At 33.8% G+C, this 26,267-nt stretch overlaps 1 protein-coding gene and 1 pseudogene across 3 annotated transcripts in view; both read right to left on the bottom strand.

Moving 5' to 3' along the window:
* The window catches only part of ST7L (suppression of tumorigenicity 7 like), a 59,386-nt gene that overhangs the window by 26,231 nt on the left and 6,888 nt on the right, over positions 1–26,267 (bottom strand). For all 3 annotated transcript variants that reach the window (XM_054564936.1, XM_054564937.1, XM_054564938.1), the window contains exons 4-9: positions 20,916–20,970; positions 18,230–18,345; positions 12,905–12,983; positions 6,037–6,191; positions 4,473–4,570; positions 4,093–4,207 (exon numbers count right to left, since the gene is read on the bottom strand). In XM_054564936.1, coding sequence (XP_054420911.1) covers positions 4,093–4,207; positions 4,473–4,570; positions 6,037–6,191; positions 12,905–12,983; positions 18,230–18,345; positions 20,916–20,970 — 618 coding nt within the window. The remainder of the gene's footprint in view (positions 1–4,092; positions 4,208–4,472; positions 4,571–6,036; positions 6,192–12,904; positions 12,984–18,229; positions 18,346–20,915; positions 20,971–26,267) is intronic.
* Positions 23,014–25,891, bottom strand: LOC129063848 (developmental pluripotency-associated protein 2-like; annotated as a pseudogene).

Here is a 26,267-nt window from a genome sequence, read left to right as displayed (position 1 = left end):
CATTTTCTTAAATGACAATTTGCTTAAAATTAAAAAATTAATCTGGAAATATAATAAAATTAATTATATAAATGTTTTTCTAAAGGATGCCCAAAATAGCCCTGACTGGTGTGGCTCAGTGGAGTGAGCGCTGGCCTGTGAACCGAAAGGTCACCAGTTCGATTCCCAGTGGAAGGAAACCATTAACAAAACAAAAAGGCAACCAAGTGAATGGGAGAAGATATTTGCATAGGATATCTCTGATAAGGGGTTAATACCCAAAATATATAAAGAACTCATACAACTCAGCATAAAAAATGTCCAATAAAAAATGGGGAGAGGACCGGAAAAGACATTTCTCCAAAGAGGACATACAGACGGCCAACAAACACATAAAAAGATGCTCAACCTCATTAATAATCAGCAAAATGCAAATCAAAATCACAATGAGATATCAATTCACACCTCTCAGAATGGCTATTATCAAAAAGTTAACAAAGTATATGTGTTGGAGAGAATGTGGAAAAAAGGCACCCTTGTACACTCTTGGTGGGATTGTAAACTGATGCAGCCACAATGGAAAGCAGTATGAAGGTTCCTCAAAAGGCTAAAAATAAAAATGGGTATCACATGACTCAGCAATCCCACTTCTGGGTATTTATTTGAAGAAATCGAAAACACAAATTCGAAAAGATATGCTCCCCTACATTTGCAGCAGCATTATTTACAAGAGCCAAATATGAAAGCAACCTAAGTGTCCATTGATAGACGAATGGATAAAGATGCCATACATATATATATATGTTTCATATATATATATATATATGTTTCATATATATATTTCATTTATATATTTATATATATATATTTCATTTATATATATATAAATATATATATATTTCATTAATGAAATATTTCAAGGCCATAAAAAGGAAGGAAATCTTTCCATTTTCTACAATATGGATGGACTTAGAGGGTATCATGCTAAGTGAAATAAGGCAGAGAAAGACAAATACTGTATGATTTCACTTATATGAAAAACAAAATAAATGAACAAAGCACCAGAAACAAACATATACAGAGAACAAACTGATGACTGTCAGGTGGGAGGCAAATGAGCCAAAAAGGTAAAGGGGATTAACAAGTACAAACTGCTGGTTACAAAATTAGTCATGGAGATGTGAAGTACAGCATAGGAGATAGTCAGGTGGGCACTAGCCTTTTCATGGTGATTACTTTATAAAGTACATAAATGTCTAATTAATATATTATATACCTGAAACTAATTTAATATTGCATGTCAACTATAATTTTAAAAATAAGTGAAAAAATAATGCCCAAAATAATATTAGGAGAGTAAGGCCACAGAATTCCCATGAAGCTTTAGATTCTAGAGTTACACTGGCAAATAGAGAACTAAACAAGTAAATTGCTTTTAGCTTCAGAATTCCAGAATGGCAAAAACTGGGGACCCATAAAAATAACTGAAAACATAGGAGCATATCAAAATTGTTAGTTTTATTTTATTTTTAATGAATCAGGTCCTACCTGATGTTTTATATTTGGTTCCTAAGCTTGTTCATCATAAGTATCATAAGCAGGCCTCGCATCTGATAAGTTACATATGGTAAGGATTTTTCATAAATTTCTCCATGAGCCCACACTATTCTGAAGCACTTCCTAAGAATTCCAGATGTTTAAAAGAAATAAACTTCTCTTTCCAAGTGTAACACATTTTAAACCTTCCAAGTCATGGGGATTCCCAAGCTAATTTGTAGAAATTTACAAATGGACAAGTGTAAATGACTGATATGTTCTCTTATAGTGAAAGATATGATCAGAAACATTAGGCCAGTAAGGACGTGTTCAGCTTGGATTTAAAAGCTGGTGTGTCACTCAGAATGAGGAGAATGCCTATGTCTTATAAAAATTCTCCCAATTCTCTTCATGTTAAATTTGTCCTCTTACGGTATAATAATAAAAATAGCCAATATATTAACTTGTTACTATTGGAAGACTAGTGAACGAAGAAATGGGATACATGAACTTAAGTTCAGGCTTGCCACTTACTGGCTGGAAGACCTTACCCAATTACTTAACCTTCTTCAACTCCAGTTTCCTTATTTACTAACTGGAGATAGTAAAAATATTGTCCTACAGCTCACAAGATTATTATAAATATCAGATAAGATAAATTATACATTGTAACTAAAAAGCATTGTAAAATGTTATTCTCAATTACTCTTATACATCTGCTAAGCAACTTCTTTAGCCTTCCCTGATACTCCAAAACAAATGAGGTACCATCCTATGTGCACAGCACACCATACTTTTCCAATTATCTCACCTAACACGCCATGCTTCAACATAACTACTATTCATTTGTGTGTCTGTTCCACTAAACTGCAAATCCTATGAGAGCTAAATCCATGTCTTTTTGTTTACCACCGTATGCCAAGTGCCTCACTTGTATCAGGCACTCAATAAACAAACCTGGACAGAAGAAAAGTTACTCCTTGCAGGCTTTTGCTCCCAAAATTCCTGATAATGAAGATTCTTTTAAAAAATTATTTAGTAAATTTATTGAAATGACATTGGTTAATAAAATTATATAGGTTTCAAAGTGTACAGCTCTATGATTCATCATATATTTTGCATTGTGTGTTTACCACAAGTCGAATCTCCTTCCATCACCACATATTTGACCCCCTGTGCCCTTTACTACTTCCCTCCAACCCCCTTTCTCCCTGGCAACCACTATACTATAGTCTGTATCTATGATATTTTTGTATGTTTGTCCATTTTTTACTTTCAGTTTTATGGCCCACATATGAGTAAAATCATATGGTTTTTGATTTTTTCCATCTTATTTCACTTAGCAAGATATTTTCAAGATCTTTAGAAGATTCTTTTTTTAAAAATGTTTTGTATTAGTTTTAGCATAAAACTAACGTGGTTAGACAATCACATACTTTACAAAGTGTTCCTTCCAATATTTCCAATACCCATTTGCCACCATACATAGTTATTAACAGTTTAACTGACTATATTTCCTATGCATCCTCATGACTATTTTGGGTAGTACCAATTTGTACTTTTTTTTTTAAAGATTTTATTTATTTTTAGAGAGAGGAGAAGGGAGGGAGAAAGAGAGGGAGAAAAACATTGATTGGCTGCCTCTTGCACACCGCCAACCGGGGACCTAGCCACAACCTAGGCATGTGCCCTGACTGGGAATCAAACTGGCAACTCTTTGGTTCGCAGGCACTGGCGCTCAATCCACTGAGCCACACCAGCAAGGGCCCAATTTGTACTTAATCCCTTCACCTTTTTTACCCAGTTCCCCACCCTCTTCCCCCAGACAAACCATCAGTCTGTTTTGTACATGTGTAAATCTGTTTCATTTTTTTTTCTTTATTTTGTTCTTTAGATTCCACATATAAGTGAAATCATATGGTATTTGTCTTTTCTGACTGGCTTCTCTTAACATAACACTATCTAGGTCCATCCATACTGTCACAGATGGAAAGATTTCATTCTTTTTTAAGGCCGAGTAATAGTCCATTGAATATACTCATACAAACCATAGCTTTTTTTATCCACTCATCTGTTGACCAGCACTTAGGTTGCTTCCGTATCTTGGCTACTGTAAATAATGCTGCAGTGAACACAGGGGTGCGTATATTCTTTCAAAATAGTATTTTGATTTCTTTGGATATATACCCAAAAGTAGATTCACTGGTTCATAAGGCAGATCCATTTTTAATTTTTTGAGGAACCACCATACTGTTTCCCGCAGTGGCTGCAGTAATCTGCACTCCCACCAACACTGCACAAGGGTTCCCGTTTCTCCACATCCTCACTAACATTTTTTGTTTGTTGATTTGTTGATGATAGCCATTCTAACAGATCTGAGGTGGTATCTCATCGTGGTTTTAATCTGCATTCCTTAGAAGGTCCTTAATAGCAATTTGTGCCCATGGATTCTATATATTGACTGGTAAGAATGGTAAGAGAAAATCACAGAAACACTAAAATAGAATCACATTTATGATTATGTTAATTTTTTAAAATACTTTAACCATACTATCAACTAAGACTGATATCACTCACCATCATATTTTGCTAAGACTGCCTGAACATCTGCATAGGCCTGTAATTCTAAAAGTGATTCTAGGAGATTTTCATGGATGTTCAACATGGTAAGAGGAGGAAATTCTTTCATCAACTGTATATTAAAAGGAAAAAGAGATTAAAATCATAACACAGAAACTCAATAGATCTGAATCAAATTTATTAAAGTAGAAATTCTTTTGTTCCTTAACAAAACTGTACAGACTCAACCCTTAATAAATGTATGCATGTTAAAAAAAAATCTTTTCATAAAAACCACCAATTAAAAAACAGTGACTTTATATTAAAATAATTGGCAACTCAAACCACATTTTAAGTTTTTTGAAAAATATAAAGGTCCAGTCATCAAATTCACTTACATCTCTCATTATTTTTACTGCTTCTCTTATTCTTCCTAATTTTCTTGCACACATTGCCAATCTTCTTTTAATATACACCAGTACATTGGTATCTCTCCCTATTTAAAAAAAATGACACAGCTATCATTTCTGTATTATGATTTGCTATTAACATATCCATTAATTTTATTTGCTTATTCTGGAAGTTTAATTAAAATTAAATTGTGTCAGAATGATAAGAGTATTAATGATTGTTGTATCTGGGTGATGAACACTGAATGGATGCTCATATACTGCTCTATTTGTGTATATGTTTGAAGTTTTTTTATATTAAAAGCTTAGTATATATATAGAATTACTTTTACCTCTAATAAGTAATCTGAGAACAGTAAATATATAAAGTAATCAGTGTATACTTGATAAATGCATTTTAATATTAACATAAAAGAAACACATACATTAATAGGAAGAAATAACATTAACCTATTATTTTAAGTTTCTGCATAAATAATCTATTATTTTAATATCCTCTATTGTTTTAACTGACAAAAGATTTCCAAAACATAATTTCCATGGCTAGTGCAAACTTTTACTCAATAGCTAGAACTAATAAATATAAAAGTATTCTAGAAAAAGCTAACAAATATTTCGGTAACTATCTTATAACCATATTTGAGATTATACAAGGACAAATGGCATAACTTTTTTACAGATGCAGTTTTGTTAGTTCCATGCTACAAAATCATATATTCCCACAGTTGTGTGTTATAACATCATGCATTGATGAAACATACTGTATACATCAATATTTAGTTTAGAGAGGAAACTACCCAAATTTTAATTTCCACAAATAAAAGATTAAGAACTTAACTGCTAGCAAATAATGCATTACATAAACATATTTCAATTTATTGCCCATTATCTGCCAAAATCATGAAACTAAAACTCTCTGGCCACAAAAAATCGCAGGAAGCAGCAGTACTGCAGATTTTAACATATTTGGTAAAAGTGTCTCTAGTCATTGCTGGGAGGATATCCCTATGAGTGGAAAGAAAGGACCTCAGTTGCAATGACCTATATGATCTCAAACACACCAGAGAAAAATCAACCAAAGAATGAATCCATGCCAAGTATCAGGTTGGTTTTTGTGCTAAAGGGGCCACTCCTGGCACTACAAGGACATACAGTCTGAAGAGCAAACCAAATGACGTCCCTCTACTATTGGCTGGGGTTAGGGTGAGGATAAGGGTTAATAGCCAGTTATCATTACTGGGAGGCTCTCCTGGCTCTTTTTGAGTTGTGTTTCTCCAATGGCCAGCCCAATTCTCACATGAAATAAATTACTGTTAAGTCTTAAAGCAACACATCTCTCAATAACTAGAGCAGACCTGTTCCATGAGCATTCTCTAGCTAATACATACTTCTGTCTTGTTGGTTTGTAGATATTATGAATAGATTAATTACCTCTCAGGAAAAGGAGCTAACCTTAAGTGTTAACTTTATTATTGTTGTTTTGTGTTTGAAACATAAAAGAGCCAAATGCAGAGACTAAAAGACAGGTAAAACTTAGTTCAAATTTGCTTACTCAGTTGGGCTTCATGCTGAGGACTTTGGTGCTGGCTCTGCTGTGACCGCCTGTAAATAATCTCTCCTGCCTTGAGTGCCTGTCTAAATAGCCTTTCAGCATCTACAATAGTTGCTGCTTCTTCTTCAGCCAGTAGAACATACGCAGTGGCACAGCTACGAAGAAAACAAGCAAGACAATTTTAAGTAAAGCTGTAAGGCAATTATTTTCTCTTGGATATATCCCTTTGCTCTACATCACATTTCCCTACCTTTCCCTTCACTTTCCATCTCTTCAAGAATAAAAACAACTTCATTCAATATTTTAATTTATTTGGGGCATACTGGTATCTTCTTTATGTCTCGTTTCCACAATTTTTGTCCTTTCCTATCTTTACTCTCCTCTCTTTACTTTCTATATCCATTCTCTGATCTTTTGTCCTATATTTTCCTTTTGTGGAAGAGGAAAGAAAAGAAGATATATGCATACAAAGAATCATCTGAAAAGTAGTTCAAAAGGACTATGCACTCTACGGGTCATGCCTGCTCTTAGTCATTATATATATATATATATATATATATATATATATATATTTAATACCCATCTAATGGATAATGGAGGTATAGGAGAGGGTGATGGTTAAGAAGAAAGTCGTATGGCTAACTAGGCACATTTACCATTTGACTCAGAAACATATTCCAGAACTAGACCTTTTCCCCTACTCTGAGGATTCCTTCTTTTTGCTGCCCCATCCTCTCTTGGACTTAACCACAATAGTACTGCAACTAAACTTCCCTTGGTCTGCAGTCTTGTCCCCCCTCCTACACACCTACTCTCACTCATCACACCCATACTGACTCCAAGTTTCCTTTTCTTCACCCTAGGAAAAGACAGATTTCTCTTTATGTCTTTTAAGTCAAAAGCTGACTAATAAGATAAACTAACTTGAGGGCAAGAAAAGAGAAACAGAAAGTTTCTTTTGTATTCCCAGAAATAACTAGCACATTATCTCTTCTGGAGACAATGTCCTAGTTCTGATGATCTAAGCCTGGATTGTCCAGTACTGTGGTCACTGGCCACATGGAGTTATTGAGCACTTTGAATGTGTCTAGTCCAAAATGAGATGCACATTAGTCAGAGTATGGTCAGTGTAAAATGTACACTGAATTCTGAAGACTTAGAAGAATGTGAAATACTTCATTAACAGTTTACTTTTAATGTTGAATATATGTTAAAACATTGTAATGTTTTGAATAGAGCTAAATAAAATATATTAATCAAATTAATTTCACCAGTTTCTTTTCACTTTTTAAATGTGGCTGCCAGAAAATTTAAAGTTACATAAATGGCTTGCATTACAACAGGGGAGAAATTACTGGTAAAAGAACAAAGCGGCCACAAAACAAAAGTGATGGTAAGATAGCAATTAAAATACGGGGAACAAGACAGGTTTTTCAGATGTAGAAAATGCAAATCATAACATTTCAGCACCCTTCAACTAATACCCTGATTTGAAGTATATAATTTTACTAATAGAAATTTCTTTATTATATTAAATTAATCTAGCTGTCTATTCTTATGATTTAATTACTATAGCTTCATAATAAATTTTGAAATCAGGAAGTGAGTCCTCTAACTTTGTTCTTCTTTTACAAGACTGTTTTGGCTATTTGAGGTCACTTGTAATTCCATATGAATTTTAGGATCAGCTTATCCTTTCAGCAAAAATAGCTTATTAAAATTTTGATAAGGGTTGAATTGAATTTATAGATCAATTCGAGGAGTACTGCCATCTTAACAACAGTTTCAACCCATGAACATGGAATGTCTTTCTATTTATTTAGGTCTTCTTTAACTTCTTTCGACAATACTTTGTAGTTTTCAGTGTACAAGTCTTTAACTCCCTTGGTTAAATTTATTCTTATGTATTTTAATATTTTTGATGCTCCTGTAAATGGAATTGTTTTAATTTCCTTTTCAGATAGTTCATTGCTAGTGAGTAGAAATATAACTTATTTTTACATGTTGATCTCGCCTCCTGCAACTTTGTTGAACTCATTTATAAGCTCTAATAGTTGTGTGTGTGTGTACATTCTTTATGATATTCTGCATGTTAAGATTATGTCATCTGTGAACAGAGAGTTTTACTTCTTTTCCAATTTGGAAGCCATTCCCCTCCAGCCTCTTCTTCTTGCCTAATTGCACTGGCTTGCCCCTGCAGTGCAATGTTAGGAAGTAGCAAGAGCAAATATTTTTGCCTTATTCTTGATTTTAGATGGACAAGCTTTCAGTCTTTTCTCATTAAAAATGCAGTTAGCTATGGGTTTTTCACATATGTCTTCTATTAGTTTCAAGACATTTCCTTCCATTCCTTGTGTTTTTTAGTGTTTTTATCATAAAATGGTGTTGGATTTTTTCAAAAATCTTTTCTGTATCAGTAGAGATGATCGTGTGGTTTTGTCCTTTGTCCTATTCATATGGTGGCATACACTGACTGATTTTTCACATTAAACTACCTTACGTTCCTGAGATAAATCCCACTTGATCATGGTACATAATCTTTTTTAATATGCTGCTGAATTTGATGTGCTAGCATTTTGTTGAGAATTTTTGCATCTATATTCATAACAATTATTAGTCTGTAGTTTTTGTTCTTTGTAATGTCTTTGTCTGGTTTTGGTATGAGGGTAATACTGGCCTCACAGAATGAGTTAGGATTACACTGCTATGTGGAATCTAACAGTTAGGATTACTGTTATACAAGCATAACAGTAACAGACTCATAGATACAGAGAATATTTTGATAGATACCAGATGGGATAGGGGTGGGGGGATGCATGAAAAAGGTGAAGGGATTAAGACGTACAAATTGGTAGTTACAGAATAGTCACGAGAATGTAAAGTACAACATAGGGAATATAGTCAATAATATTGTAATAATTATATATGGTATCAGATGGGTACTAGATTTATCAGAGTGATCATTTTGTAGGTTATAAAAATGTCTAATCACAGGGTAGTACACCTAAAACTAATACTGCATGTCAACTTTAATTTAAAAATAAAAAATGTTTTTAAACATTACAACTAAAATGTTTTTAAACATTTTTTAAAAGAGAATGAGTTAGGGAGATTTATGTCCTCTTCTATTTCTTTGAAGAGTTTGAGAGGACTGATATTAATTCTTTAAAGGTTTGGTAGAATTCACTAGTGAAGTAATTTAGTCCTGAGCTTTCTTTGTTTGAAAGATTTAAAATTACTCATTCAATCTCTTTGCTCATTATAGGTCTATTCATATTTTCTATTCCTTCTTGAGTCAGTATTGGAAGTTTGTGCATTTCTAGGAATTTGTTCATTTCATCCAAGTTACCTAATTTGTTGGCATACAACTGCTCATAGCATTCTCTTATAATCTTTTAAATTTCTGTAAGGTCAGTAGTAATGTCCACAATTTCATTCTTGATTTTAGTATTCTGTCTTTTCTCTTTGATTGGTCAGTCTAGCTAAAAGTTTGTCAATTTTGTTGATTTTCTAAAAACCAACCTTTGGTTTCACTGATCCTCTCTATTGTTTTTCTATTCTCTATTTTGTTTATCTCACTCTAATTTTTATTACTTCCTTCCTTTGGCTTGTTTAGTTGGCTCTTCATTTTCTATTTCCTTAAGGTATAAAGTTAAATTATTGATTTGAGATCCTTCATTTGTATTAATGTAGATGTTTATAACTATAAATTTTCTTCTGAGCACTGCTTTGGCTGTATCTCATAAGTTTTGGTATGCTTACATTTAAGTAATTAATAATAAGAAAGAACTTGTTTCTGCGATTTTATTTGTTTTCTATATGTCCTTTCTTTTTTGCCCTCATTTCCTGTATTACTGCTTTTTGTGTGTTAGATATTTTCTAGTATATCATTTTGATTCCCTTCTCATTTCTTTAATCATATATTTTTAGTTATTTCATAGTGGTTAATAGTTTAAAAATCTAGTTTAAATTAATACCAACTCAGTTTTAATATTATATAAAACTTCTCCTATACAACTCTTCCCTCACCCCTTATGTTGTTATGGTCAGAAATTACATCTTTATAAATTCTATGTTCATCAACAGATTTAAAATTATGGTTTACATAGCTGTCTTTTTAAGTTGTATAGAAAAAAAGAACTGCAAACTAAAAGTACATTAATATTGACTTTTATATTTGCCTATGTGATAACCTTTATTGCTGTTCCTTATTGTTTTGTGTGGAGCCAAGACTGTCTAGTATTCTTTATTTTAGCCTGAAGGACTCCTTTTAAGCATTTCATGTAGGACAGGTCTACTAGCAATGAATTCTCTCAGTTTCTATTTATCTGGGAATGTCTTAATTTCTCCTTCATTTCTGAAGGATAGGGTTGCTGGATTATAGAATGCTTAGTTGACAAGGGTTTTTTTCCCCTTTCTTTCAGAACTTTGTCTTCCCACTGCCTTCTGGCTTCTATGGTTAGTTGTTCATCTTTTTTGAGGATCTCTATACATGATGAGTCACTTCTCTCTTGCTGCTTTCAGAAATATCTCCTTATCTTTGGCTTTTGAAAGCTTGTTTATAATGTCTTAAAGATTTTATTTATTTTTAGAGAGGGGAAGAGAGGGAGAAAGAGAGGGAAAGAAACACAAATATGTGGTTGCATTTTGCATGCGCCCTGATGAGGACCTGGCCTACAATCCAGGCATGTGCCCTACACTGGGAGACAAACCAGAGACCCTTTGGTTCACAGGCCAGTGCTCAATCCACTGAGCCACACCAGCCAGGGCTTGTTTATAATGTATTATTGTGTATATCTTTGAGTATATAATACTTGGGGTTCATTAATCTTCTTCTATGTGTAGATCCATGTCTTTCATCCTTTGAGGAATATTTTTCAGCCATTATTTCATCAAATATCCTTTCTGTCCTTTTCTCTCTCTCTCCTCTCTTTTTAGGACTCCATTATACATAGGCTGGTACGCTTACTAGTGTATCATAGGTTTCTTAGGCCCCAGTTCATTTTTTGTTATTTTTATTGCTCCTCAGACTAGGTAATCTTGATTGACCTTAATCCAGTTTGCTGATTCTTCCTTCTGCCTGCTCAAATCTGTTGCTGAACCCCGATAGGAAATTTTTTATTTCAAACTCTTCAACTCTAGAGGGTTTTTTTAGTTCCTTTTTATTATTTCAGCCTCTTTACTGATATTCTCTAATGATGAGACATCATTCTCCTGGTTTCCTTTCGTTCTTTGTACATGGCTTCCTTTATCTCTCTAAGCATTTTTTAAATAGTTAATTTAAAGACTTTGTCTGGAAAGTCCAAAGTCTGGGCTTCCTCAAGGAAAGTTTCTTTTCTGTGTATGGTGCATATTTTGTTTCTTTGTGTCTTGTAATTTTTTCTTGAAAACTGGAAAATTTGAGTACTATAATCTAGAAATTCTAAAAACCAGATTTCTTCTCTTCCCCAAGGCTTATTGCTGCTGTCTGTTGGTACTTGTTTGTTGAATGACTTCTCTGGACTAATTTTGTAAAGTTTGTATTCTCTGTAATCTGTGACCAGTGATGTCTCTGTTCCTTTAGCTTAGTGGTCAGCCAGTGATTTGACAAAGATTGTCTTAAACACCTGGAACCAAAAACAAAACAGAGCAAGTCTTTGCAGATGGGTTCTGTATGTGTGTATGTTGGGGCACACCTTCAACATTCAGTCAGACAGTTTATAATTTTGCCTTAGCCATCAGCTTCTATTTGTACACAACCTCAAATTTTAGACATGAGAACTTACAGCCTCCTTAAGCATGTACCTTGGGCATGAATGTGAACTTTGAGACTGTCAGGAACATGTGGGAGCTTTTCAAAACCGTTATTTCCCAAAGTATCTCATTGCCCAGCCTTTCCTCCAAACCTTTCTGATTTGTCTATTGTTTGCCCCAACTTTTATCTCTGGCCCCAGGCAGAAGGGACTAATGTATTTGCCTTTACATGTTTTAACAAATGCCCCCCAGTGGTGTTGTGTCACTGCTGGCAGAGTGAGGATTTAATCTAAAAAAAGACAAGTTTATTTGGGGCCTTCAGGGAGCCACCAGACATTTCAGGTTGCTATAAGCTTTTGATTAGTTTCCAGAGTTTCAATAAAGTCGATTTACTGCTTTTGGAACTCCCTACACTGCCATTTTTTGTTCCACCTTGGGAAGGTCTTCTTAATAAAGATAATACATCTGCGGGGGGAGAGAGAAGGAGAAGGGATACAGGGGACGATGCTAAGTTCACATCACCCAGGAAGCAAACCTTGATTAATTCCAAATAGGGCCATATTTTTATTCTTGGCATTTACTTAGTATTAGATTAATACTTACTGATCTGTCCCACTTAAATATTAAGTTGACTTATAATTTAACATTTTGTCTTTTCAAAACATAAAAGTTAATACAAAGAGCTATAAAAAATAAATGCTGTTAACATGAAAAAATTGAGTTAGGACTACATTTTATTATTTTGAATCCCCATCTCATGCCTCTAATCCCATTAACAACTGAAGTTCTCAGGGCTGAATGAATGCTTTAAATGAATGATTTAAATGAAAAACAAAAGTAAAACAAGTGACATAGTATTTTAGTACTCTTTAACTATCAAGTATTATCACCAATTAGATCGGCACTCTCCAGTTTAAAGTTTTTCTAGCATAATTTCTATTCAAAAGCATAGATCAATTGACAATTTCAGAAGCCAATACATGTGTCAGTGCATACTGCAAATTTTGTCTCTAGTATGCAAAAAGAGAAAGGAGACTGCTAATGACTCCAAGCTTCTTAGGAACAAAGGAAACATTAAATCATTTGCCTGGGTTTCCTTCAAAACAAACTTATTGTCCATATATTTCAGACTTACTCATTGTTTAATTCTAAAGCTTGATAGGCTGCTTTGATTCGAGCTGGAGGATTTCTTTCCCTCCATGCCTTCTGCATAACTGTAGAAAAAATATTTCAAAAAGTAGATGAGATGGTAAACATAAATAATCTTATGCAAAACATATGAAGAATGAGCTAGGAGAGCAAACAAAGACTTAAATAACATGGACGTAAATGTAAGAAACAAGAAATTGGGGTGCTACCTCACATTAACCTTGTGAGAAATTTACATTAAATTTGGCAGCTTCGCATATAATAAAAATAAATATGTTGTTTTTCTGTTCTATTTAAATAGCAATGCATGATGTACTTAATCAAATTAATTATATCATTATTAGACATGAACATTTATATATCTAAATGCATATTAAAATTGAGTTTGAGTGACATGATATTATAATCAATATGAAATAGTCTATTTCCTTATCATTTTGAAAAGGTTCTCTGGAACTTCTGGAAGTATACAAAACACTTATAAACAAAGACTTTGTCTAAGCAGTGATTCAATCCAAGAAGAATGTTTGAATTTGTATTTTGTATTAAAGGTGGGATGGGGGATTAATTTAGAATATAGTACATTTATGGAAAATGCCAGTCTCTACCAAGATTCAACAAAAGCCTGAACTATACTCTCTCTAAAATAATATTAGTTTTGCTACCATTTACAGTACCAAACAAAATTTCACACTAAGTAAAGTTTCTTAAAAATTATATAATGTAGATTCATGAAAATATCTGGCCTATGTCAAGTTTGATAAGAAAAATAGAGAATCTATAAATGTTGCTTTTGGAACAAACCCTACAACTGTCCAGAAAGAATAATGTGGAAAATGTTTGAGTTTTCCTTTGGAAACAAAATATTAGTCTTGGCTTAGAAAATGAGACAATATATTCTTATTGTGTAACAAAAATACATTTCTGATATCAAACATGTCACCAGTTAGCTGACAGCTAATGCTTCCTGAACTTGACAAACTGATACACATCAGCACCCATTTGATAAAAACCAGGTAAAGAATAGCATTTTGCTGAAACATCAAAATATAAGATAAAATTAAGTATAATATTAGACACCATTTTTGGTGATGGGCTCTCTTCTATAAGTTACATGATAGTCACAAATCATATTTTGACACTGAATCTTTACCAACATTTTAAATGGTTTGGTATTCTAGTATATTAAATATGTATTATAATTTATTTAACCCATTCTCTTTTGACAATTAAGTTACACCCAATTTTTTCATAAATAGAAATATTGTGATAAACACCTTTTAATATCTATCTTTGTATACCTGACCAAGAAGAGGGATGGTTGTTTAAAATGTATGCATTTTTTAAAAGACTTTGAATTTGTACTCCAAAACTCCTCTCAATAAAATTGCATTAATTTACTTTATTTCAGGCAGTGTAGGAGAGTGACAGCTTCCCTACTTCCTTACCAACACTGAATAATATCAGTCTTTGTTAACACATGAAAACTATCTCATTTGCATTTATATTTCTTTTATTTCTAGTAAGGTCATCGAATCCACCTTTATGCATTTTTTTCTTATTCTTTTATTTTCAACTGTTCTACCCGGCCTTTCAACATTATTCCTCACAACCAATGCAGTTCTAAGTCAAACAGGAAATTAAGTAAAGGAAGAAAATATGTATTTCCTTCTAAAAAAAGGTTTAGGAATAATTTAAAGCAAAATGCTGGTTTAGTATTCAACTGTCTGTTTTAAGGACTCTTGATATACTTAAAAAAAACACAAGCAGTTAGCAATTCAATCAAATTTATTTATTTTTCAAGTTAAATAGTATTCTAACATGCTAACAAGACTCTAACACTTATCCCAAGATCAGGAGTCATACATATAAATGCTTACAAAGACCAGGCACAAGACATGAATGAATGAACTAAAAACACATGCACTGCCTAAACGAGAGATTCGCAGCTCAGGTTTAACTGATTATTGCCAAGTGGAAATGCAGGTCCAAGTTTGTCATATTTTCCAAATTTCTGAAAGTGTAAATCTGAATTTTAATGTTAAGTCTTCTAATTTTTAAATTGAAAAAAATACCATGAAAATGAATTATCCAAAAACACTTCTGACTGACCCTGAGAATATGTTTCTGTTTTAGATAAATCAACAGGATGAGAACAAAATCTACTCATGTAGTAATTCCTGACGACAATAGTCAAAAGAAATTTTCACACCACAGATATACACATTTGTCTTTTCTGAATCTAAATCTACAGATATAAATCATTACCTTTATGTGAGTGTCTAAAAAGATCAATATGGAACCAACAGTCCATTTCTGCATTATCATTCACAGATAGTCTGTCATTGAGTTCAGTCTTTAGTGGGGATTACGTGTACATGAACCTTTGCAAGGACCAAAATGGGATGCGTGGTTTTAAAAGAATCAATTTCTAAAGCCTCAACTTTACATGACTCTTTTCCATAACTGATTGACCAGAAGAATGTTTCTCTGATTGGTCTATGCAATCATGCAGGTCTTCTATTCCTATCCAACATCTGCTCCTCACACCCCAAAAGATACAGTCCTTTCTCCTTTATGAAAGGAAGGCTTACTTCTCACCCACCCTGAATCTTTCTAAGGTGCATTGCTCTACAGTGTAAAAATTTAAAATCTCCAGGTTCCAAAGGAGCAATTCAAAGTTCTCGTTTAGGAACTGCCATTTTTAATCAAGGAACCTGTAATAGGGATTCTGTCTTTCACTTATTTCTTTTAACGGTGAAGCTCAGCATTAGAATTAGGATATTCTGGCCTTTGGATGCACTTAATTCAGATATACTGTAGAGTGGGGAAGGAGTGATAATTTTTATCATTTCCATTTATCAGCCCCCCTCTCTCCTTACTATCAAAGAGTGCATTGCTCAAAAGGCATGTCCCCTCACAGGAAGGCAAAAGGGGCATTATTAAAAAATAATAGAGGCAGTGGAATCTACAAGGCTATCTTTCTATCTTATAATCTAAATTCAGAAGAGATAGTTGTCATGGGATACATGTTAATATGTTTATTTGAACTGAAAAATGAAATCAGACTTTGTCAGAAAGTAAGTCTGATTTGGTTAATAGGATTGACCATGAGAACTCACCCAGTCAAGTAGGTTATATGGAGGACATTTTCCAAAGTTGAGAGATTTAAAAATGTAGCTTCAAGGATTTGACAAAAATAAAATTAAAGTACACGATACCACTTAGAATGTCATGGTCAAAGGAAATTAAAATTTCTAAATATTTATACAAAAAAATTTTATTGTGGCAAAGCACATACATGTGATAAAAGACTCTCAAACATAAAATAATTATATTAAAATCATGTGAAATATGGAATGGATATAAATTCCAGAACAAAAAGGACTTATATAAAATTTACTACTGTTAAAGAGTATCTGTTCATGTATTTTTCAACGAATAATGGTATGTATCAAGACATTATATGCCTTGAGATACATTTAAATATAGTGTATTCTAGTTTTATTTATGTAGTTATTTATTTAGAGGGGAAGGAAGAGAGAGGGAGAGAAACATTGATGTGAGAAACACCAATCGGTTGCCTCTTGTACAAGCCCCGACCAGGGACCAAACTCACAGCCCAACCCAAGCATGTGCCTTTTGGTTTGAGGGATGATGATGCTCTGATCAACTGAGCCACACAGGCCAGGGCCTAGTCTTATTTTTTAAAATCTATATTTATAATACGTCAAAAACCACATTCTTACCAATTATTTAACCTTATGATATCAACTTAAACGTACATGAAGGGATACAGTTTTTCAAAATTCTCTTAAAAGGTATGTAAACACAAATGTTTTAAGACCACGGCTTTAGTGGATAGCCATGGGTGCTATCTAAAAAGCCCCCAATATCTGCAACTCTGCCTGTGAGAAGATGGTGAAGCCTCAATTTCCAGAGTCACTTCAGTCCTTAAAGTTAAGATACAAAACTGACTTTCCACTGCTACTTCCCCAACACCTATACTTTCATCATTAATGTAAACATTAAGCATATAAACATAAAGCAATTCCATTTTCTCCTATTTACAATTAAATCATTTAATGTAATCATACCAAACATCCTTGGGTTTCCTGCTACCACACACCCTTAGTATATTTAATCCAGCAAAGAGATATCACAATGAACTCACGTGAATGCTGGAAAACTGGCTATTTTTCAGACCTCATTAATGGTGATTTTCTTCTGCCTGTTTCTGTGGTGAGTACTAGTGGCAACATGGCAATAATGTGGTGGACAAGAGCCAGACTTGAGTTTGAAAGCCAGAGTTATCATTTAATAGCTAGATGACTTAGGCATCTTGATTCCCCTTTGCCTCTGTTTCTTTATTTTTAAAATGAGGCTGATAATAGCACCTACCTCATAAAGTGATTAGGAAGATAAAATTAGTACATATATGTAAATTGCTTAGAACATTGCTTGGTACATAATAAGTGCTCTGCAAGTGTTAATTCTTACTAGTGAAATTGCCGAAGACACCTGTGACACCCGTACAACTTACTCATTCACACTTTCATTAGAGAATAAATATTAATAATTACAGTAGGCAGGCTCTGTGCTAGATGATAGGGATTCAAAGATGATGAGACTATAGTACCTGCTTTCCAAAGTTTCACACCCTGTTAGGGAGGACAAACATTAAAGCAACATGATAACATTAACAAATGCTTGTGGTTGAAAACTGTTTCATTGAGGTTTGGACTAAGTACTGTAGAACTGCAGAAAAAGGCTTCCTAGAGAACGTGACTTTTGATTTGGATCCTGAAGGACAGAAGCAGAAGGATAAGGAGGAAGAGGGCATTCAAAGTAGAGGGCTAGTTGTGATAAAGATGTCTGTCTCTAAGTCATATATTTAAGAGTCTCAATAATCTTTCTACAGAAAAGAGCTTACGGAGAATTAAACAGGTGTTTCTATGATCTTCCACCATTTTAGGTGCATCTCTAATTTATGACTGGAATAAAATTATGTCCTATTTTTCTCTACATGCCTTGCCCCAATGTTTACACTCTGTCTTACTCCTCCTTTTGCATGTGTTAACTTCCCATATCAAGACTGGGTCCATTTTTCTCTGCATAAGCAGTTGCTATATTTGATCTGAAAGATTTTTTAAAAATAATAATAAAAGCAATATTTTGATAAAACACTTTAAGAAGGAAAGGTAGTATAACAGACTAGTTTACAATAGTAATTATTTTCAATTTAATCTGGGTTTCTTATCAATAATGCAAACAACTTCATGTTCACCCCATGAACAGAGATGACACATACCTGTGTCTGAAGGACGTAAAAAGTCTGTGTCACAGGTGAAAAAGGTCTGATGGTCCTGAGCTGACAAATTCATGTCATAGTATGTAAGTGGCTCTTTACCAGTCACCCAAGTGTATCTTTACCAAAACACAAGAAAACATGAAAATTGAACAGGGGAGAGCATCAATTTGCTATAACAGACACTATTTAAAATGCAAAAATATTCTGCTAAAAATTCTATTTCAGGATGTTTTTTAAAGCTTCTTATAATCAGTAAAATAAAAGAGATTACCTATACAAACAAGTTAGAGTATAATCAAACATCAAAAACTAAAAGGGAAAATGTTAGATTATTCAACAAACACTTCTTCAAAATTGGACTTGAAGGGATAAAACAATTTGGCTTAGATATATATCTTATTAAATATATACTTCAATAAATTCTCAGTGAGTTAGGATTAAGAATTAAAAGTAAAACTACAAAGAAAGAAGAAAACACGGTGAATTTTTACTAGATGTCAAATGGTCAAGGGCTTTCAAAGCATAAAAACAAAGAAAAACTTTTTTCAGATGTTACCAAATTAGAAATTTAAGCTTTCATTTCCCCCTGAGACCCACAATAATAATTTCAAGTTAACAGACTGGCTAATAAATACATTTTTAAATGTGTAATCTCATTAGTAATTAACAAATAGCAAATTAAAATAAATTTTTACTTTAATTTTTCTATCAAGTTGGCAAACATGCATATGTTGTCAGGTGGAATATGGACTGACATATACTGCTGGTATAAATGTAAGTTAGCATGTACATCTTTTGGTTCCAAAAACCAATTAGATAATATCTATCAAGAGCCTTAAAAATATTCACACCTGGCTAGAGGAAGGGTATATTATATTATATTGTATTATATTGTATTATATTATACCATCCTCTCTATTATTATTTTTCAAATTTTCCATTATCAAAGAAAAGAGTACAGGGAATGGAAAAAACTGTTCACACCCCTTGATTGAGTAATCCCAATGCAACAAATCAAACCTAAGGAAATAATCATGTATGTGGCTCAATATTTATATATAGAGATATCTCTCTAGTGTAAATATTAACAGTGAAATATAATCTGTGATCAAGACAGGGGAGTAGTAGGTAAGGATCATAAATACAAACTCTAAAAATCATGTTTTTGAAGAAATTTATGTTTTAAAGAAATTCTGTGAGAAATTCACACATTCTGATGTTCAAGTTTTGTTTCTATACATGCATATAGACGAGAGATTGGATGGAAATACTAATAGCAGTTATTACTTAGTGGTAAGAAGAGGTGATTTTTTTACTTTCTTTTTCATATATCTCTTTATTTTCTTATTTTCTATGATGAATATGCATACATTGTATAATCTGAAAAAAAGCACTTTAAAAGTACATTGTATTATTTATATAAGTGATTAAAGATATTAAATTACTTAATAGTATGAGTTGCCTTGCTGTTTAAAGTTTTTAGCCATTTTGTGGGAAATTATCATAAAGAAAAAACAGCAATCCTTCTTCACCTAGCAGTTTTGCTACACATTATGAAACTATAAAAATTATTTATTAACAATCTACATTTTTCCCAAATGACTTAAAAGTTAAAATATAATATGCAGTATCAATAATATAAACTAGAATTAAAAACGACTGAGTAAAGTACAAACAAGGATCGGGCCATAAAGTGGAGTCTGGAATGCGGCTAACACATGGCTACAATATGACTTTAAGCTTTCTAGAACCACACAATTCTTATCATTGCAATTTAGACTTTTACATTAAGACAAACCATTCAAAAGAAGCATAAGTGCTCCTGATACTAAGAAATTTCTCTTTAAAATCTTCATGAAGTAGACATGTATAATATAACAAGAAATAACCTAAAAACTTTTTAAAGAACACTGCGAGAAATTCCAGGACCTCTTCTTCTTGCAGAATCCCTTAATATGAGCTAATGGCATCTCTCATAAAAGCCTGGTTTTCACTTCCCAGGACTGACTGTGTCCTACACTATCAAGTCTCCTTAAGAACAGGGATTACTGCTTATCATTTGGTATCCCCATCATTTCACATGGTGCCCCTCCATAGCAGGCACATAATGTTTCTCGTTCAATGAATCAAATAATATGCCCAGTCTACTTCCAGGTAAAACATAAAGTATCCTTGGTCATAGGTTTAAAAAGATGTTTTCTCATTTAGTGTAAAAATCAGGAGAGAAATGGCCATAATAGAGCAGATCAAAAATGGCAGTATAAAATACAATATAAAAATACTATGCCCTGTACTGTTGCACAAATGAAGTTCACATTCACATTCAGATTGATATTTTCTAGTGAATCCTCAAATTTTGAAATGGAGCAAATATGTGTAAGAATATACTAACATTTGAAATTTTTTTTCTTAATCTCAAAAATTCTTTGCAAAGGCCTTCTGCCATAAGCCAGGGGCCAAATGTATACTTACTATGTATTACAAATATATGGTTTGAAGCAATGTTTCTCATGATCATAAAGGTAAAAACAGTCAAGATACTGTCAACTAAGCTTGGATTAATCATTTTACCTTATTAAATATCAGTATCTCCAACTAGAAGAGCTGTGATATATTGATAAAAACAAGTGTTTCCATAATACTTTAAAACCAATGCCATAATTATACTTAAAGCAAAATATAATACCTCCTATATTCTGCTCCTCTGAAAAGGTTTAGAGGGTTTCTCCATACTTTGCATTCTAAAAAACAAAGGAGAAAAGGGAGGAAATAACAGTTTAATTAAATGCAGTCAAATCTTAATTCACCAACATTTATTGTATAGTCACTGTATGCTAAGAACAGTGCTGGCCACTGATAGCACAGAGGTAAATAAGGCATGGATCAACCCCACCTTACAAAGCATGGAATTACATCTAGTCATTCCCTTATTTCTGTCTTCATAGCACTTGGTTCAAATTCAATTATAGCACTTACCATATTATAATATGATTATCTGTTTGGTTTTAAGTTTCTCCCTTTTAAATATGGGCTCTTAAAGTTTTGTTCATTTTTTGTATATATCCCTGGAGCCTAGCACAACATTTGAACTTAACTTGTTTAAAAGAATTAAGTGTAGCATGAGAGTTAGTCCTGTAAATTATCACCTAAATTGTGTAAGTGTTATAGTAGAGATACGGTTTATTCCAACAGAGAAACACAAAGTGATTAATTTTGCTCTGTGGAAATTATGGAACGCTTTAGAAATAAGATGATAAGGTCAGTTTGAACTGACACTGAGTCACCAACCACCATAGATAAGCAGAAGGGTGCCATAATACTCTAAATGAATGAAGTATCATAAAACCACACGGCATGGTTAGGCTATAATACAGGGCAGGGAGGTGAGAGCTGTAAATAAAGTAAGAAAATACAATGGGGAAATTGGTGAAGGAGATTCACCAATTATATAAAGGAATATAGGTATTATGCTTAGTCAGAAGTCATCAAAGGTTTATAAGCAAAATAACAACAGATATCAGATCTTTGTTCAGATCAGCAGTTCTTAAAGTATGATTCATGGAAGTGCAAAGTAACAACTGTTTTCATAACAAAAACTATGACATTAAGGACATTTGTCTTTTTAACTGTGTTGACTTGCACTCAACCCTGAGAGTGAGGGCTCCCTTAATTTTTTTTGTCCCAGGCACCTGACTTGCTTCACCCTAGTTGCCCATCCTGCAAAGTTGAGCTGATGGTAGGAAACCAATGGTGGGTGAAACTGTAATTAAGCCTGAGTCAAGGCAGTGACACCGAATTGCACTAGTCATTATTGGATTCATTACCTTCCAACATCACTTTTTCTTCAAAGAGCTACCAAGAGAAATACTTATGGTTATGGACAGGCACCTGGCAGACATTTTCTCAAAGGTGAACAAAGTGGTGTGTCAAATTCAAGGAAGAAAAAACAGTATTTGCTGTCAATGATTAAATGAGATTTCTGACCCTGACTGGTGCAGCTCAGTTGGTTGGGTGTTGTTCCACAAAGCAAACGGTAGCAGGTTTAATTCCCAATCAGGGCACAAGCTGGGGTTGTGGGGTACCCCAGTTGGAGCTAGTCAATGTTTCTCTCCCTCTCTTTCTCTCTCCCTTCCCTTTGCTCTAAAAATAAATAAATAAAATCTTTTAAAAAAATTTGAGCTTTTGAGTAAATATTAGAATTTTTAAAAACCTGTATCTGCTATTGTGAGCCTGGCAATTTCCCAATGCTTAGACTTTTCTGTGATATTAGTGATTATATTAACAAATGTGATATTTTAACTGTATAATAAAATGTATCATTTGGAAGATGTGCATAACTCAGTAAACAAGTATTTTCTAAATGACCAATGAATGATGTTATGAAAGTATGCATAAGTAAAAGACCTGCTCAAAGTTCAAGCCACACCAGTGGATTTCAATGTGACAGACTGGAAAGTTAATTGGTATAGCTTTGGATTCCACACTCCAACTAAACTTTATGAAAGTACCTCTTGGTAAGTTTTGGTATAGTATTAAAATAAGAATATCCACAATTTTCTTAAAAATTTATTAAAATATTCCACCCTTTTCCAACTACTTATCTGTGTGAGACCAGATTTTGTTCATATACTTCAACTAAAACAACAGATCACAACAATGTAGAAGCAGATAGGAGAAAAAGGTGCCTTCTATGAAGCTGACATTGAAAAGATTTAAATAAATGTTAAAGGAAGGTAGTCTTCTGACTAAAATCATTTATCATAATAGTCAGCTCAGGCTGCCATTAACAAAATACCACAGACTAGGCGCTTAAACAATAAAGATTTATTTTCTCGCAGTTCTGCGTCTGAAATCAGGGTTCCAGCGGACGGGGGTAGGGGGTGTTGGCAAGAGCTCTCTGTGATTTGTAGCCGGCTGTCTTCTCCTCTGTGCCCTGACAGGTCTCCTCCCATCGTGGAGGGAGAAACTCGCCTCTCTTCCCCTTCTTATGAGGCTACCAATCCTATCAAGGTAGGACCCCTCCCTAAAAACCTCATTTAACCTTAATTACCCCCTAAAAGGCCCATCTCATAAGATAGTTACAAGAGAGGTTAGAGCATCAACATACAAATTTGGGGGGGACACAATTCATTTGATAAAAATGTTAACATGCAATGGGTTTACCGTTACTTTAAAATAATTAATAAATATTTTTAAATTGTTTTAATTGCTTTTTTTACAGGTCAACTTAGCTGTGAGCACTCTACCATTTACTCTTTATTGAGACATGACCCATCCAAAAGCAATGATGTGCATGTGTTCAAATGAGGTTTCTTCTTCATTTTAATTAATCTTCCCATCATCCTTTTATTTCTCTTAACACATTCTGGGCATAACATATATCTTCTAGGTCTGAGGATGGGAAAGTGCAGGCCAGTAACAGAAGAGAGATCATTTTCTTGGGAGTGTCAGGCACCCAGGCCTGACCAGCATGGAACTGCAGACGAACCCACCCCTCTTTGTATGCCAGCAGAGGTCTGCCATGGACCACCCACCACCTGACACCAGATGTTTGCAGTAGAAAGTTCTCAGTAGAAACAGGAATGGAACATGAATTAATTCCCAGCCTTAGGTTGCACTGCTCTTGCAGCAATTCTTGACCATGCTGCCAACATGGCCTCCTGAGCTGAAGTTACCACTTCAACTATATTGGTCTCTTTCTCTCTCTTACTCATCTTATAAGTTTTATTACTCCTTATTCTCTTGGTCACCATCTTGCATTTCCTCAAAAAGGACTGCAGTGTGGTCTCCTGTGGTGTTTCAGCAATACTGTTTTTCTTCAGAGTAAGCATGTGCCTTCAGCCTCATATAAATCTCTATTTTCTTGCCTTCAGTACTCAAATTAATTTGTTGGCACCAGTTCTGCAAAGTATCACGATGCACTTTATTAATTGAAGGCAAAATGGTTGGCAAGGGAAAAATTGGTTTGGGGTAATCTTTGAATTGTTCATTCATTTGAGGAAAATAAACTGTATTGTTTGTCCTAGGCATCCTCAGGTTGGCTCCTGAGGTTGAAGAAACGCTTGGTTCCATTTGATGCTCTCCATTGTGTTCCTCATTAACTGGACCCAATGTGAGAATCACACTTTCTTCATCTAATTTATCTTCGAAGAAACCCTTTTCACTGCTATCCAAACTTGAGCTTGTCATTTCCAGGAACCTCAGAAGAAGGCAAAGTCAGCAGCATTGAGAACACTTGCAGTTTACTCCTTTTAACCTCTAAATTGTTTTAATTTCTAATACAATAAATATTAGGGATATAATAAATATATATAAACAAAATTCTTTGAGGTCCTCAATCATTTTTAACAGTATAAAGTATTCCTGAATCCAAAAAGTTTGAGAACCACTTTTCTACATAATAAGAGGAAAGAACGTACAAAAAGAAATTTTCAGAGGCAGAGAAACCAGTTAGGATACTATAGAAATAGTCTAGAAAAGAGATGTTGAGAGCCTAGATATGGGGCAATAAATGTTGGAATAAAAGAGGGTAGGATGGAGTCAAAATAATTTTTGATGGGAATAAATAGAATATGACAGAGGTCAACTATTTGGAGAAGAAAGCAAAAATAAGAGAGACATAATCTGAAACAACTCAAAGGCTTCTAGTATGGGAATTGGGTACCATTAACAGATTTTAGGATTTTTAAGAGACCTATTAAGCCCTGGCTGGTGTGGCTCAGTGGAATGAGTGCAGCCTGCAAACCAAAGGGTTGCCAGTTCCATTCCCAGCCAAGGCACATGTCTGAGGGAGGTTGTGGCCAGATCCCCAGTTAGCGGCATGCAAGAGGTGACCATACATTAATATTTCTCTCCCTCTCTTCCTATATTTTCCCCTCTCTCTCTGAAAATAAATAAATAAAATCTTTTTTAAAAAAAGAGAGACCTATAGAAAGAAGATAGTTTCATTTTGGACAGAGTAAGCTTAGGGGCTTAAAGCCATCAAAAGTAGAGATTTCTAGCAAAGAGTTAGAAATGTGGGTCTAGAACTTGGAGGTATAAATTCAAAATTGGTTCTCTCAGTATATGTATCTGTGGAAGATAATATTACAGGATGAGATATAGTAACCCAGGGGGAGAAAGTTGAACCAAAGAAGAACTCTGACTCACTTCTAAGGTCAATTCAAGCAGTTCTGTGTAACATTTCTGCGGCCCTCCTTCCAAGAATAACTAACTACTCCCTCTTTTCTGTTACCACAGTATCTTCTATGCACTTTATTTAAGTATCTTTTATATCTTTTGCCTTCCTTATTTATATGTCTGTATTCGCTACTAAACTGGAATGTTCTTAAGGTTATCCTCACTCCCATTACGAAATGGTACGTTCAATCTTACAATAGGGAATAAGGTTATATAATGCATCATTGTTATATAATTATTTACATACTGGACTCTGTGCTACTTGAGAACTGCATCATATTCATCATAATATGTTTCACTGTTAGGATTTCTGTAGTTATTTTATGAAAGAGGAGAAAGGAGAAGGGGAAGGAAAATTACCATTATTCCGTCCTGCACTCTCGAATGGCTGCCAACCCCATCCCTAGTATCCTGGTCAACATCCACTCATGCTTCGGGGCTCAGCTTAGATGGTACTTTTCAGAGACTTCCTCTGACCACATCTAAAAAGTGCCAGCAACTGCACTCAGGTAGTATTCTTCTACTAAATGAATATAAGTCTAGTGGTTAGTTTTGTTAAACAAATGAGACCTTATGGCAATCTATGGAATTAACTCATTTGTATGACTGCTGTATGATTATTATCTATACCAAATGAAATGAATAATTGAAAAATATTTCTATTTGGCTTTGAAAATTTTACTGTCCTAATTGTATACCATTCATATTTATTTTTGTATTACTAGATACATATAGAGAAAAAATATATAATTAAAGCACAATGGAATACCCATACCTAAATAACTATTATTCTGATGTTCTTGTAGATACATTGAAAATAAAAGGCATTTTTCCTAACTTTGCTCTCTTGCAAGAGATG

Source organism: Pteronotus mesoamericanus, unplaced genomic scaffold (assembly GCF_021234165.1).
Source record: "Pteronotus mesoamericanus isolate MK-2021 breed Mesoamerican mustached bat unplaced genomic scaffold, CSHL_Meso_final scaffold_99, whole genome shotgun sequence".
Classification (NCBI taxonomy): Eukaryota; Metazoa; Chordata; class Mammalia; order Chiroptera; family Mormoopidae; genus Pteronotus; species Pteronotus mesoamericanus.
The sequence above is the reverse complement of the archived record's forward strand: the minus strand, read 5'-3'. Positions and strand labels throughout refer to the sequence as shown.